Source organism: Podarcis tiliguerta (assembly GCF_965153285.1).
Source record: "Podarcis tiliguerta genome assembly, chromosome: 3".
Taxonomy (NCBI): domain Eukaryota; kingdom Metazoa; phylum Chordata; class Lepidosauria; order Squamata; family Lacertidae; genus Podarcis; species Podarcis tiliguerta.
In genome coordinates this window covers 3967331-3979822 of record NC_139536.1, presented here as the reverse complement: position 1 = coordinate 3979822, position 12492 = coordinate 3967331, and the positions used below count along the sequence as shown (strand labels likewise).

Sequence of the window (12492 nt, the reverse complement as noted above, 5' to 3'; positions counted from 1 at the left end):
TATTTGAACATGGCTATCATATCACCCCTTAACCTCCTCTTCTCCAGGCTAAACATGCCCAGCTCCCTTAGCCGTTCCTCATAAGGCATCGTTTCCAGGCCTTTAACCATTTTGGTTGCCCTCCTCTGGACACGTTCCAGTTTGTCACTGTCCTTCTTGAACTGTGGTGCCCAGAACTGGACACAGTACTCCAGGTGAGGTCTGACCAGAGCAGAATACAGTGGCACTATTACTTCCCTTGATCTAGATGCTATACTCCTATTGATGCAGCCCAGAATTGCATTGGCTTTTTTAGCTGCCGCGACACACTGTTGGCTCATGTCAACAGTGTCCCTTCTTCGTGTTCCTCCTCTGTGAGGGGTCTGGGGGGCAGCAGCACGAGAGCTGGCCTTTTCTGTGGTGGCTCCCTGCTTGTGGGATGCTCTCCCAGGGAGGTTTGCCAGGTGCTTTCATTATACAGTCATACCTCGGGTTGAATATGCTTCAGGTTGAGCGTTTTTAAGTTACACTCCGTGGTGACCTGGAAGTAATGGAACGCGTTACTTCCAGGTTTCGCTGCTCATCCATGTGCAGATGTTCAAAATGACGTCATGCGCAGAAGCGGCAAAACACAGCCCACGCAGTCGCATGTTACGTTCTACTCAGGATGCGAACAGGGCTCCAGAACGGATCCTGTTTGCATCCAGAGGTACCGCTGTACACTTTTAGGCACCATGCGACGATGTTCCACTTCAACCAGGCCTTAGGATTCTTGCGAAGCACTCTGAGATCTTTTGATGAATGCTGGGAGACCCGTTTTCCCTTCTAAGAGGTACATTTCCCAAAGTTCCCCAAGAAGAGGGATTGGTTGTTAAACCACACTGGGAATTGTAGCTCTGTGAGGGGAACAACTCTCAGCTCCTTTAACCTACTACATCTCCCAGAATCCTTTGGGGGGGGTGGGAAAGCCGTGACTGCTTAAAGTGGCATGATGTTGATTTAAATGTTGTGATCCGAGAGAAAACCATCATATTTTTTTTCTCAGCCCTCAGAATGACAGTGTTGTAACTCTTTTTCACCCTCTGGTGGCTAGGGATCTTAAATCTCCCTGAGAAATCTGTTTCCAATGGGCTGGTTTGTGCAAATTCAGCAGGAAGAGTTTATTTATAAGAATTATAGCACTAAGGAAGGAGGTGGGTGAATGGGTAGATTTGAGCGAATTCCGTTTTTTAAGAAAGTAAGAATACCTGGAAGAGTGTAAGAAGAATCATCTAGTTCTCCTAAAAGCCAGCTACTCCACCCACAAGTTTCCCAGCAGGAAGAATTAAAGTGATAATTTCGACAAACTTACTGAGTGAGATCCATCGTTCTCTCCGCAGGGCCTGCAAGACAGAGCTGTTCCACCAGGCCTTTGGTCAGGGCGCAGCCTGACTCCCTCCTTTGGCAATCTTTACAGAACTTAAGCTTATGGTTGCCATCAATTTTGATTTTAATTAATTTTTATAATGTTTTTATAATGTTGCACTATTTTAGTGTTGTTAGCCGCCCTGAGCCTGGCTTCGGCTGGGGAGGGCGGGATATAAATAAAATTTTTTATTATTATTATTTATTATAAGATGAATGCTTTCCTTTGCCAGAGACTGGGCAGGTGAGGAAGGTCGGTGGCTGAAACGGAAGAAGCACCAGTTTCTGTTGTGTCTGATGAAGATGGTTTTATTTTGGCAGGCTTTGGGGAACTGATTTCTTTTGAGAGATACGTTTTAATTCCATAGATAGTTTCATTACTTCTAAACAACAGCCTTCTGTTAAGTTTTTAGCTATGTGTGTTTTATCTGTGTTGGTTTGAAAACGTTGCAAGCTGCCTCGAGTCTCAGTTCTGGAGGAAAGGCAGGACATAAATAAAGGAACAACAATAACAGCAGCAACAACTCAACTGCCGTAGGGCTGGGTGATATATTGCTATATCACCCAAAACCAGTTTGAAGTCCATATCGTGATACAGTATTGGTTTCGTGATTTTTGAACCGGCAATATATTGTGAATCATGCTTTGTGTGTGTTGCAAAAATCACAATGTGGGGAAAACCGTGAAGCCAGCCCATGCCTCTGTATAGCACCGTCCCTATTTTAGACATCGTGATATACCAATATATCGCGATGTTCAGCTGGAGATATATCACAGTGTCGAAAACCAGCTCCATCCATTGGCATATCACGAGGTTTAGTTGGTGATAAATTGTGATGTTGAAAACCAGCTCCATCCTTATTTCAGACATCACGATATACCAGTATATCACAATGTTTAGCTGGTGATATATCGTGATATTGAAAACAAGCTCCATCCTTATTTCCAGTACCAGTATATCACAATGGCCATCTGGCGATATATCGTGATGTTGAAAACAAGCTCCATCCTTATTTCAGACTGTGATATACCATTATATCGTGATAGTTAGCTGGCGATATATCGTGATGTTGAAAACCAGATACCTGCCCAACCCTAATCTGCTGTTTCTGCCTCTGCAGCTCAGCTGCCAGCAGTATTACAAAGACACCTTTTACAACAGCACGATGCAGGCGCTGCTAGACGGGGGCTGCGTGGAGAACCCCAAGTACTACAGCTACATCACCGTATTGGCGCTCATCGCGACCATCATGCTGGTGCAAGTCAGCCACATGGTCAAGCTCACCCTGATGCTCATGATTACCGGTTCGGTGGGAGTGGTCAACATCGTGGCCTGGGAGCACATCTTCGACAAATATGACGAGGAACGATTCCAAGAGAGCAGGTAAGCCCCCCGGGGTCAGGGGTGTTGGCATCTCGGGGTCGAAAGGCCAGCTGGCTCAGTCCCAGCTGAAACGTCTCCCTCTCAGCCTTGCCGCTGCGAAGATTCATCAACCTCTGCTCCGATGTACACCAGCGACTCAAGCTTACAGACTTGAGCACACTTTATTCAGCAGTGTATACTGCGCGACAGAAGAGGCTTGAGGCTGTAGATACATACTAAAACTACGCATTTATTTTACATAAATCAGGACAAGGAAACATGTTGTCTCTCCTTGCCATCTTCTCGGAGAGCATAAAAACAACAGCTGTACAGAGTGGACGTTCCGCTTACGCCAGCAATCTGTGCTGGAATGTAAACGGACATGTGGCACACAACAATCCCATGTCTGCAGCAAAAGGTGGAATGGAATCCCAACATCGGGGAGCGGTGTGGGGTGATGCACCTAGGGGTGGGGGGTGGGGAGGCAGGAATGGAAGATCTCACTATGTGGAAGAGCACAGTTCTTAAAAAACCAACCAACCAACCCACACCACTAAGATCTTCCTGTGTTCTGTGACTTAAGCCTGCAGGTTGGCATGGTTCATAATGGAGAAACTGCTGCAAAGCTATTATTTGCAAAAATGAAAATCATAGCGTGTTCTTAAACCACTATAAATATGATCCTTTTACATGGGTTTGTATGTATAATGGTATTTTAGGCACTGTGACTTGCAGTTATTTTTGTTGATCACAGGTTAGTGATTATTTATTGTAGTTGTTAAGAGTGAATTCCAGTTCAAATACTATTTGCTGATGTTTTGAGAGTTAATTTTATTGGGTGCTGTTATATCCTACTAGATTATTGACTATTACTTTATTTGGTATAAGTCATTCCATTTTAAAGTTAGGTTTCATTATGACATTTTGTATTGGATCAGATTGTTACAAGATGTGTGTTCTTTGTTGTATATTGTATATTTTGTTGCTGCCACCTTGTGTATAGCAATATGGGGCACTCTGTGGTCTAAACCACTGAGCCTCTTGGGCTTGCCAATCAGAAGGCCGGCGGTTCAAATCCCCGTGACGGGGTGAGCTCCCGTTGCTCTGTCCCAGCTCCTGCCAACCTGGCAGTTCAAAAGCATGTCAAAGTGCAAGTAGATAAATAGGTACCTCTCTGGCGGGAAGGTAAACGGGATTTCCGTGCGCTCTGGTTTCCGTCACAGTGTTCTGTTGCGCCAGAAGCGGTTCAGTCCTGCTGGCCACATGACCCGGAAAGCTGTCGGTGGACAAACGCCGGCTCCCTCGGCCTGAAAGTGAGATGAGCGTCGCAACCCCATAGTCACCTTGGACTAGATTTAATGTCCAGTGGTCTTTTAGCTTACCTTAGAAAGGTGGTGTACAAATTAAAAGTAAAATGAAATATTTCTAAATCCTACATAAACCCATCTGTGTAGAAAACTAGCCCATCAAGGGGAAAGGGACTAATCTAGTCTTCTCCCAAAGAGTGGCTTTCTCCATGCAGGGATATTGTTTGGTTTATAACAGCGGTGGCCAACTTCCAAGAGACTGTGATCCACTCACAGAAGTAAAAACTGGCAGTGATCTACCCCCATTTTTTAGGGGTTCAGGTCAAAGTTGATGAGCTTTTTGAGGGGAGGGGAAAAGCCCGGTTTTAGGGGGTTCGGGAGGCATAAGTTTCTTAGCTTTGGGAGGGGGGGGGCGCAACGTTTTTACATTATATTGGGGTCAAAGAGAAACAGCAACTCACCAAAGGATCGCTGGGGGGAAAACAGCCTGGGTTCTCCAGGAGGGCGAGGCTGGAAGGGGGCCAGTGATCGACCGTGATCGACCAAAACCTCACAGGGATCAAACACTAGATCGCGATCAACCTGTTGGACACCCCAGGTTAATACCATAGTGATTTGGTTTCGCTGGAGGTGCAAAGCAGCCTTCCACTGTGTGGCCATGACTAATTTTGCTCTGCTCTGCAGGTCCTCACTGATTCCGTCCAAATATTCAATGACAGCGATGATCTTAGTGATGATGCTCAGCTTCTACTATTTCTCGCGCCATGTGAGTAGCCTGCCGGTCTCTCTCATTCCCAGAATCTGAAGGTCCATGACAGCAGCAACAGAACATAAGCAATGATGTCCCCTTGGGATGTGTATAGAGTCCAGGTGTTCCTGGACTCCAACTCCCATCAGCCTCAGCAGCATGGCCAAAGGATTGGGAATGCTGGGAGTTGTATTCCAACAACATCTGGCAAGATAACCTTGCTACTCTCATATGCAAACTACTTCTCCATGTTCATTCATGTCCTTCCAGAGCATGAAGGATGATGGGCAGATTTTACTCAGTTGTGTTGGGGAACTATTTCCCACGGCAACAGTGGCACTCATCTGTCAGGGGCCAAAACTGCTCTCTGCCTCACAGGCTGGCCCAGAAACTAGCATATTTTTCAAATGCAAAAGTACCCGACACAAGCGTAGCTTTGGACCATCTAACTATAGTGGCAGATTGTCCTTATTAAGGTATCTTAAGGCGCAACCGAGATCGGACACCCCATGTTTATTTGAGGCCTTCCTGGGATGACTCTTTGGCAGGTGGAGAAGCTGGCCAGGACTTTATTCCTGTGGAAGATAGACGTTCACGACCAGAAGGAGCGGGTCTATGAGATGAGGCGCTGGAACGAGGCCTTGGTCACCAACATGCTGCCAGACCACGTCGCTCGACACTTCCTTGGCTCCAAGAAGCGGGACGAGGTGAGCATCAGAAGGCGAGCGGCTTGAAGGATCAGGCTGGGAGAGGGTAGTTAAGGCTGTCTCTGTGTCAGAGACCAGGGAGAGCTTTCACCAGCCACAACGGATGCTTTTGGGCTAGATAGATGCTACGGCATTGGGAGCTTCCTGTGTTCATAGGTTGATTTCAGATTCCCAAAAAACCATCTGGCTGTTTGTTGCCCTCGGCCTCATCCAGCTGTGGTCTTCAGCAATTAAAGCAGCGTTTCCCAAACTTGGGTCTCCAGCTGTTTTTGGACTACAACTCCCATCATCCTTAACTGGCAATACCAGTGATGAGGGATGATGGGTATTGTAGTCCAAAACCAGCTAGACCTAGGTTTGGGGGACCGCCTCTCCTGGTATGTCCCATGGAGGACCTTACAGGCCACAGGGAGGTTAGGCTGGCCTCAACCAGAGCCAGGGCTTTTTCGGCTGTGGCCCCAATCTGGTGGAACGCTCTGTCGCAAGAGACTAGGTCCCTACGGGACTTGACATCTTCCTGCAGGGCCTGCAAGACAGAGCTGTTCCACCAGGCCTTTGGCCAAGGCACAGTCTGACCCCCTCCTTTGGTAATCCTCACAGAACTCTAGCCCAATGGTTGCTATTAATTTAATTTGATTTGGAGTTGATTTTAGAATGAATTGGTTTTAGAATGCTGTGTTACTTTTATTGTTGTTAGCTGCTCTGAGCCCAGCTTCGGCTGGGGAGGGATGGATATGAATAAAATTTTATTATTATTATTTATTAAAGAAACTATTACAGATCTCATTCGTCCTTATCCCTACGAAATATCTCAGCATCCAATGAGTTGATTTGCAGATTTCACCACTGGTCAGATCTGTGTCCTCCAGGAGCTCATAGGTTTTAAGCAGGACTTCCAAAGTGTAGGTTATTTTCATCGTCTGCTATATCCACTAATGGTAACACCCAAATTGGCCGCGAGATCCTGGACTCTGTTTCTGCTTCCTTCCTCTCCCTCCTGTTCAGGAGCTATACAGCCAGTCTTATGATGAGATTGGCGTCATGTTTGCGTCACTCCCCAACTTTGCTGACTTCTACACGGAGGAGAGCATCAACAACGGTGGGATCGAGTGCCTGCGCTTTCTCAACGAGATCATCTCGGATTTTGATGCGGTGAGTGGTCCCCGACCAGCAGCCAAGGCGGCCGGTTGGCCAGTTTGCTGTAAGGGAGTCCAGAAAGGGAGGAAAATGTAGGATGTGGTCTTGAATGTCTTAGTTTGTGTTTTCCTTTATGGCATTCCTGCTAAGGAACTTTACAATTCCAAATAAAAGAACCAGCAAGTATATAACTCTTCAGTTCTGTGGTTCTGTAAGGTACAAAAACTAATGCAGCAAACCAGCAGCATTTCCTCGGGCTGGTGATCCATCATGGAACCATAGAATTGTAGAGTTGGAAGGGGGCCCCACAAAGGTCATCCAGACCAACCCCCTGCAATGCTGAAATCTAAGCTAAAGTGTCCGTGACAAATGGCCGTACAACCGCTGCTTAAAAACCTCCAAGGAGGGAGAGCCCACTGCCTTCTGAGGGAGTCTCCCCATCGAAAAGCTTTTCCTGTCAGAAAGTTCTTCCTTATATTATTATTATTATTAATCAAATTTATATACTGCCCTTCATCCGTAGATCTCAGGGCGGTTCGCAACATAAATAGACTATTAAAAAAACCACAAAATACAGTGGTACCTCGGCTCTCGAACATCTCCATTGACGAACGTTTCGGAACCTGAATGCCAAAATCCCGGAGGTAAATGCTTCTGTTTTTGAACGTGCCTCGGAAGTCGAACGGCTTCCACTGCATGTTTTTCAATTTTCTCAATTGAATATGTTGACAGCCCTTTGCGCCTCGGTTTTCGAACATTTCGGACCTTCTGGAATGGATTACGTTTGAGAACCGAGGTACCACTGTACATAATGGAACAAAAATAAACCAATAACCACGCCGCCCCCCCATTGCTTAGTTAGAATCTCTTTTTTTTTGCCATTTGAATCCATTGGTTCAAATCCCTCCCCTCTGGAGCAGCAGAAAACAAACTGGTTCCCTCTTTCATGGGAGAACCGTTCAGGTATTTGAAGGCGGCTGTCATATCACCTCTTTGTCTTCTCTTCCCCAGGCTAAACATTCCCAACTTCCTCCACTGTTTCTCATGAGGCCTGGGTCCCAGACCCTTTGCGCATGCGCCTGGTGCATTATGTGCTTGCTGGAGTGGGGGGCGGTGCGTTATTTGCTTGGTGGGGAGTAGGTGTACCTGCCCCTCCATCCAGGGCAGGGGATCATTAGCCAAGAAGGAGGGCAGACCAGCCCTAGAGTACCATTGTTCCCAACCAACTCCACGGCAACCGCTAACTGGTTTGCTGATCCCTATAGTAATCATGATTTTTTGGGGTGTGTGTGCTTTTTGTCCCTCGATTCTCACAGCTCCTGGATGACCCCCAGTTCCGCTGCATCACCAAGATCAAAACCATTGGCAGCACCTACATGGCAGCTTCTGGAGTGACCCCCGACATCAACACCAATGGCTACAACAATGCTGTTAAGGTAAACGGAAGGGAAGGGGATAGTTTGCGCAGCTATGGGGAGGAAGTGAATAGAGAAGCTCATTCCAAGAGCTGATGAGGGTTGCGGCCTAAAATATCCAGAAGGCACCATATTAGCATAGGTTACAATAACCAGGGGACGCGGGTGGCGCTGTGGTCTAAACCACTGAGCCTCTTGGGCTTGCTGATCAGAAGGTGGGCAGTTTGAATCCCCGCGACGGGGTGAGCTCCCGTTGCTCTGTCCCAGCTCCTGCCTACCTAGCAGTTTGAAAGCACGCCAGTGCAAGTAGATAAATAGGTACCACTGTGGCAGGAAGGTAAATGGCGTTTCCGTGCGCTCTGGTTTCTGTCAGAGTGCTCTGTTGCACCAGAAGCGGTTTAGTCCTGTTGGCTGCATGACCCGGAAAACTGTCTGTGGACAAATACTGTCTCCCACAGCCTGAAAGAGAGACGAGTGCTGCAACCCCATAGTCGCCTTGGACTGGACTTAACTATCCCAGGGGTCCTTTACCTTTATACAATAACCAGGGGAACTCCTGAGTCCGGCCCACTAGGTTTGTGTAACAAGCACTGCAGCATGTCAAATCCTTCTGTAGAGCCTGAATGAGAGAGACTTGACCATCACTCCTCTATTTCGAGTGACAGAGCTCTGAGAAGGAACCGGGAAAGCTTATGGAAGAGGGTTCTGCTCATTCAATGCTTGAAAAAGACTTTTTGCATCCATTTCAGAATTAACAAATGGGCTTCAGTTAATGTGCAGAATATTAGGAATAAAGAAAGAGCATTAGTGTTCAATAAATAAAATTTGGCTTGTATTCATTCCCTTTGGAGATGTGCAAAGTAGTTCGTTGTGTTAGCAAGAATAGAGGATCTATTGCTCAGGAGGCTCGTGAAGTACTTTGGAGTGGAGTTGTGCCTCCCTGGGGGACCTAATCCTGTCTGCTTTCCTTCCTTTGCTCGGCTCAGAAGGAAGATCTTTCAGAAAAGGAGCGCTGGCAGCACTTGGCCGATCTTGCCGACTTCGCCCTGGCCATGAAGGAGACTCTGATGAACATCAACTATCAGTCCTTCAATAACTTCATGCTGAGAATAGGCAAGTGGAAGATTTCAGCAGAGTCTAAGGAACGCGGATAGACATTTTCCTCAGCTGTATCAGACACAGAGTCCTTCACAGACATTGGCTGACAGGAGAACCGGGACAAACAATAACGCTGAATAGGTTTACGGAATTTACTGCTGCAAGACGCAGCGGTGGCATCGGGCTCAGGTGGTTTTAAAGAGAGGTTGGGCAGATTCACGGAGAGGGGAGGTCCGTCAGTGGCCCTAAGCCTCAGTACCAAAACAGAGCCTCCAGATTTCAGGCAGTATATTTTGACAGGTTGCTGGCAGAGGGAGGGTGGGAGTGGTCAACTGGGAAATGGTTGTGGGCTTCCCTGAGGCATCTTGGTTTGATTTGGAAAGGGGTTTTGTTTGCGTTCCCCAGCCTCCTCTTAGTTTGGCCCTGCACACTGGGGCAAAGACTTTTAGAAGTACGCACTTATAACTTGAACAGAGAGCCAGTGTGTTGTAGTGACTAGAGGGTTGGACCAGAACTTGAGAGAGCAGGGTTGGCCATGAAGCTCACTGGGTGACAGCGGGGCCCATCACGCTGCCTCTCAGTCTAGCCTGCCTCACAGGGTTGTTGTGGGGATTAAATGAGGGGGTGGGGAGAACCATTTGCTGCCAAGGAGTGTGGTGGAGTCTCCTTCTTTGGAGGTCTTTAAGCAGAGGCTTGACAACCATATGTCAGGAGTGCTCTGATGGTGTTTCCTGCTTGGCAGGGGGTTGGACTCGATGGCCCTTGTGGTCTCTTCCAACTCTATGATTCTATGATTCTATGTACACCACCTTGAGCTCCCTGGAGACAAACTTGTGGGGTATAGAAGCAATAAATAAATAATACACATTGTCTCTCTCTCTCTCTTGCATGGCTTTGGCAGGCATGAATAAGGGGGCAGTGCTTGCGGGGGTCATCGGTGCCCGCAAACCTCACTACGATATTTGGGGGAACACAGTGAACGTGGCCAGCCGAATGGAGTCCACAGGCGTCATGGGGAATATTCAGGTGAGGAGGGTTGTGAAGGGTTGCGGTGGTGGGAATGAGAGTGACTCACACAAAACTTCCAAGGTAGCCTTAGGTTCTCCAAAATATTAGTTGAAAAGCCACACCTTGTTAGTGCATTTAGAGGTGAGAGGAAGAGCCAGCCATACTTTTCATTTTGCACAAACCACCCTTTCCACCTAAACTGCCGTCACAGTTCCCAGGCGCCTCAGAGCAGTGCAGGGTCAAAACAGCCCAGCAACCCTGAGTTCAAGGGGTTATTGAAGTCTATGCCTGTATCTATCTCTTGACCATCTTCCCATCTTTAGGAGAATAATTGGGAAAGCAAGGCTGAAAGCACAGCTTGGGTTTCCTTGCGCACTGTTTAATTGTGTGCTTTATGGATTGTGTGATCAAATCACATGGCATTTCCAGATCTCACATTACCCTTTGCATAGGATTCCCCTCCAGCAGATGTTTTCTCTTTCTGGCTGCTGTTGGTGGTGGCGGCAACATCTAAGCCCAAGCAACCCAGCTCCCCAGCAGAACGTACCACTTCCTGTCCATTCTCGTTCTGTCAATCTGAAGTCTCGTAGATCCAAGACAGGATGGGGTGAAGCAGCCAACCTGCTGCCCTGCAGATGTTTTGGGCGCCTCTTGCCATACGTCATTGGCTCGACCGATGCAGCTTGGAGTCCCCTCGACATCAGATTGTGGGAGGGAGCTTTGCAAGGTTGGTCCCGCCGGACGGTTGCATCCATACCTTCTCCCTCCTCTTTTCCAGGTGGTGGAGGAAACCCACTTCATTCTGAAGGAGTACGGGTTCCGCTTCGTGCGCCGAGGGCACATCTTCGTCAAGGGCAAAGGGGACCTCTTGACCTACTTCATGAAAGGCCGCGAGAAACAAGGATCCTTCGTCAACGGCTCTTGCGTGACTTTGCCTCACCAGGTGGTTGACAGCTCGTGATACCTCTTGGGCCTCGCATGCGTCCGTTGCGGAAAAGGGTGGGTGCCTCTTGCGCTGCCCAAGGAGGCGCAGTGCTCGGCACCTCCTACTCCGGGCGGGAGACTGATATACACACCACTAACACCATTAGATTTACAGGAAACCACCCCCTCCCTTTGCCTGTTCCTTTCTTCTTGGAGGGTTATTATTTGTAAAGGGGCTCCCTCTGACAGCGGTGCCTGCCTTTGCCTCGTGATGTCGACTGCAGAGGAGTAAGGAGGGGTCGGTGGGAGGAATTCCTGTCTCTTGCACAAACACACGGGCTCTTGCACATTTGGGTCTGGAAGCGGGAGTAGAATTTCCAGTGCAGCATCGCTTGAGTAGGGTCAACCTTGGCTACGTTACCTTTTTCTAGTCCAAGAAAGGGGCAGGGGATGTGGTCTTAATTTTCCACGTGCCTGGCCTCTGCATAGAGCTTTTTGCTGAAACAAATGCCAACTCAGGGTGGGTATTATGGCAAGCAGGCTGGGAGAGAAAGCCAAATGAGATTCGTGGTTGGGTTGTTCGTTCTTACCTTTGGAGCTCACCTTTTGCCACAAAACCACTGTAGGTAAGTAGGAGAAAAGGGGGGGGAGGGGGGGAGAAAGAGCAAGTGCAATCTATTTCTTTTGAGACTAAGAAGATGTCCTATTTCAGATATATTATATATATAAATATATATATATATAAAAGATACAGATTAACTTTATATTTTTAATTGCGTCTTAATTCTGAGAGTGAGGTGGCTCTTTCAAGCCACAACTTGCATCTTTTTTCTGCCCTCACCTCTGCTGATGCTGTAAAAGAGAGAGATTTATATAGCCTGGTCCAAGACTGTTTTTACACCTTCATCCGATTGTTAAGTTGAAATACAACCTGTAATTATTTCTCTAGTTTCTCAAATAGAATCAGTTTGGTTTTAAAGTTACAAGGTGTCTTGTTTCGTCTTTGTTGGGGGGTGGGAGCGAAAACGCTCAGTTTTCTCCTTGCGCAGAGTCCAAAGAGATGCCATTATACCACAAGCACACAAGTGGACAGTGTGGAGTTTGGTCGGATGATGGCTGAACTGGCTCCGGAGTGGTGGATATTTGAGAATACCAGCTTCCATTTAAAGAACAGGTTTCCACATCTCAAAATGAAGCCTAAGAGTGACAGTATGTTATTTTTTTTAAAAGCAAACCATTATGATAAACAGGAGCAAGCAGCTGGTGTGGGTGGCAGTGTTAGAGAATGGCCCTCCTGACACTAACCTTGCAGCGTTGAGCTCAGGAGCCTGATGGGAAAATGTTTTCTTCCACAATTAGTGGAAGGTCTCAGGCAGTGAGGATATGCAGTGCATTGCTTGCT

The 12492-nt window shown here is 47.5% G+C and overlaps 1 protein-coding gene across 1 annotated transcript in view; it reads left to right on the top strand.

The window, feature by feature from the left end:
* Window positions 1–12076, top strand: part of ADCY3 (adenylate cyclase 3) — a 98336-nt gene extending 86260 nt beyond the window's left edge. Inside the window, exons 14-21 of the mRNA XM_083432529.1 lie at window positions 2505–2767; window positions 4738–4819; window positions 5350–5508; window positions 6514–6660; window positions 7962–8081; window positions 9047–9173; window positions 10060–10184; window positions 10945–12076. Coding sequence (XP_083288655.1) covers window positions 2505–2767; window positions 4738–4819; window positions 5350–5508; window positions 6514–6660; window positions 7962–8081; window positions 9047–9173; window positions 10060–10184; window positions 10945–11127 — 1206 coding nt within the window. The 3' untranslated portion in view covers window positions 11128–12076. The remainder of the gene's footprint in view (window positions 1–2504; window positions 2768–4737; window positions 4820–5349; window positions 5509–6513; window positions 6661–7961; window positions 8082–9046; window positions 9174–10059; window positions 10185–10944) is intronic.
* Window positions 12077–12492: the final 416 nt, after the last annotated feature.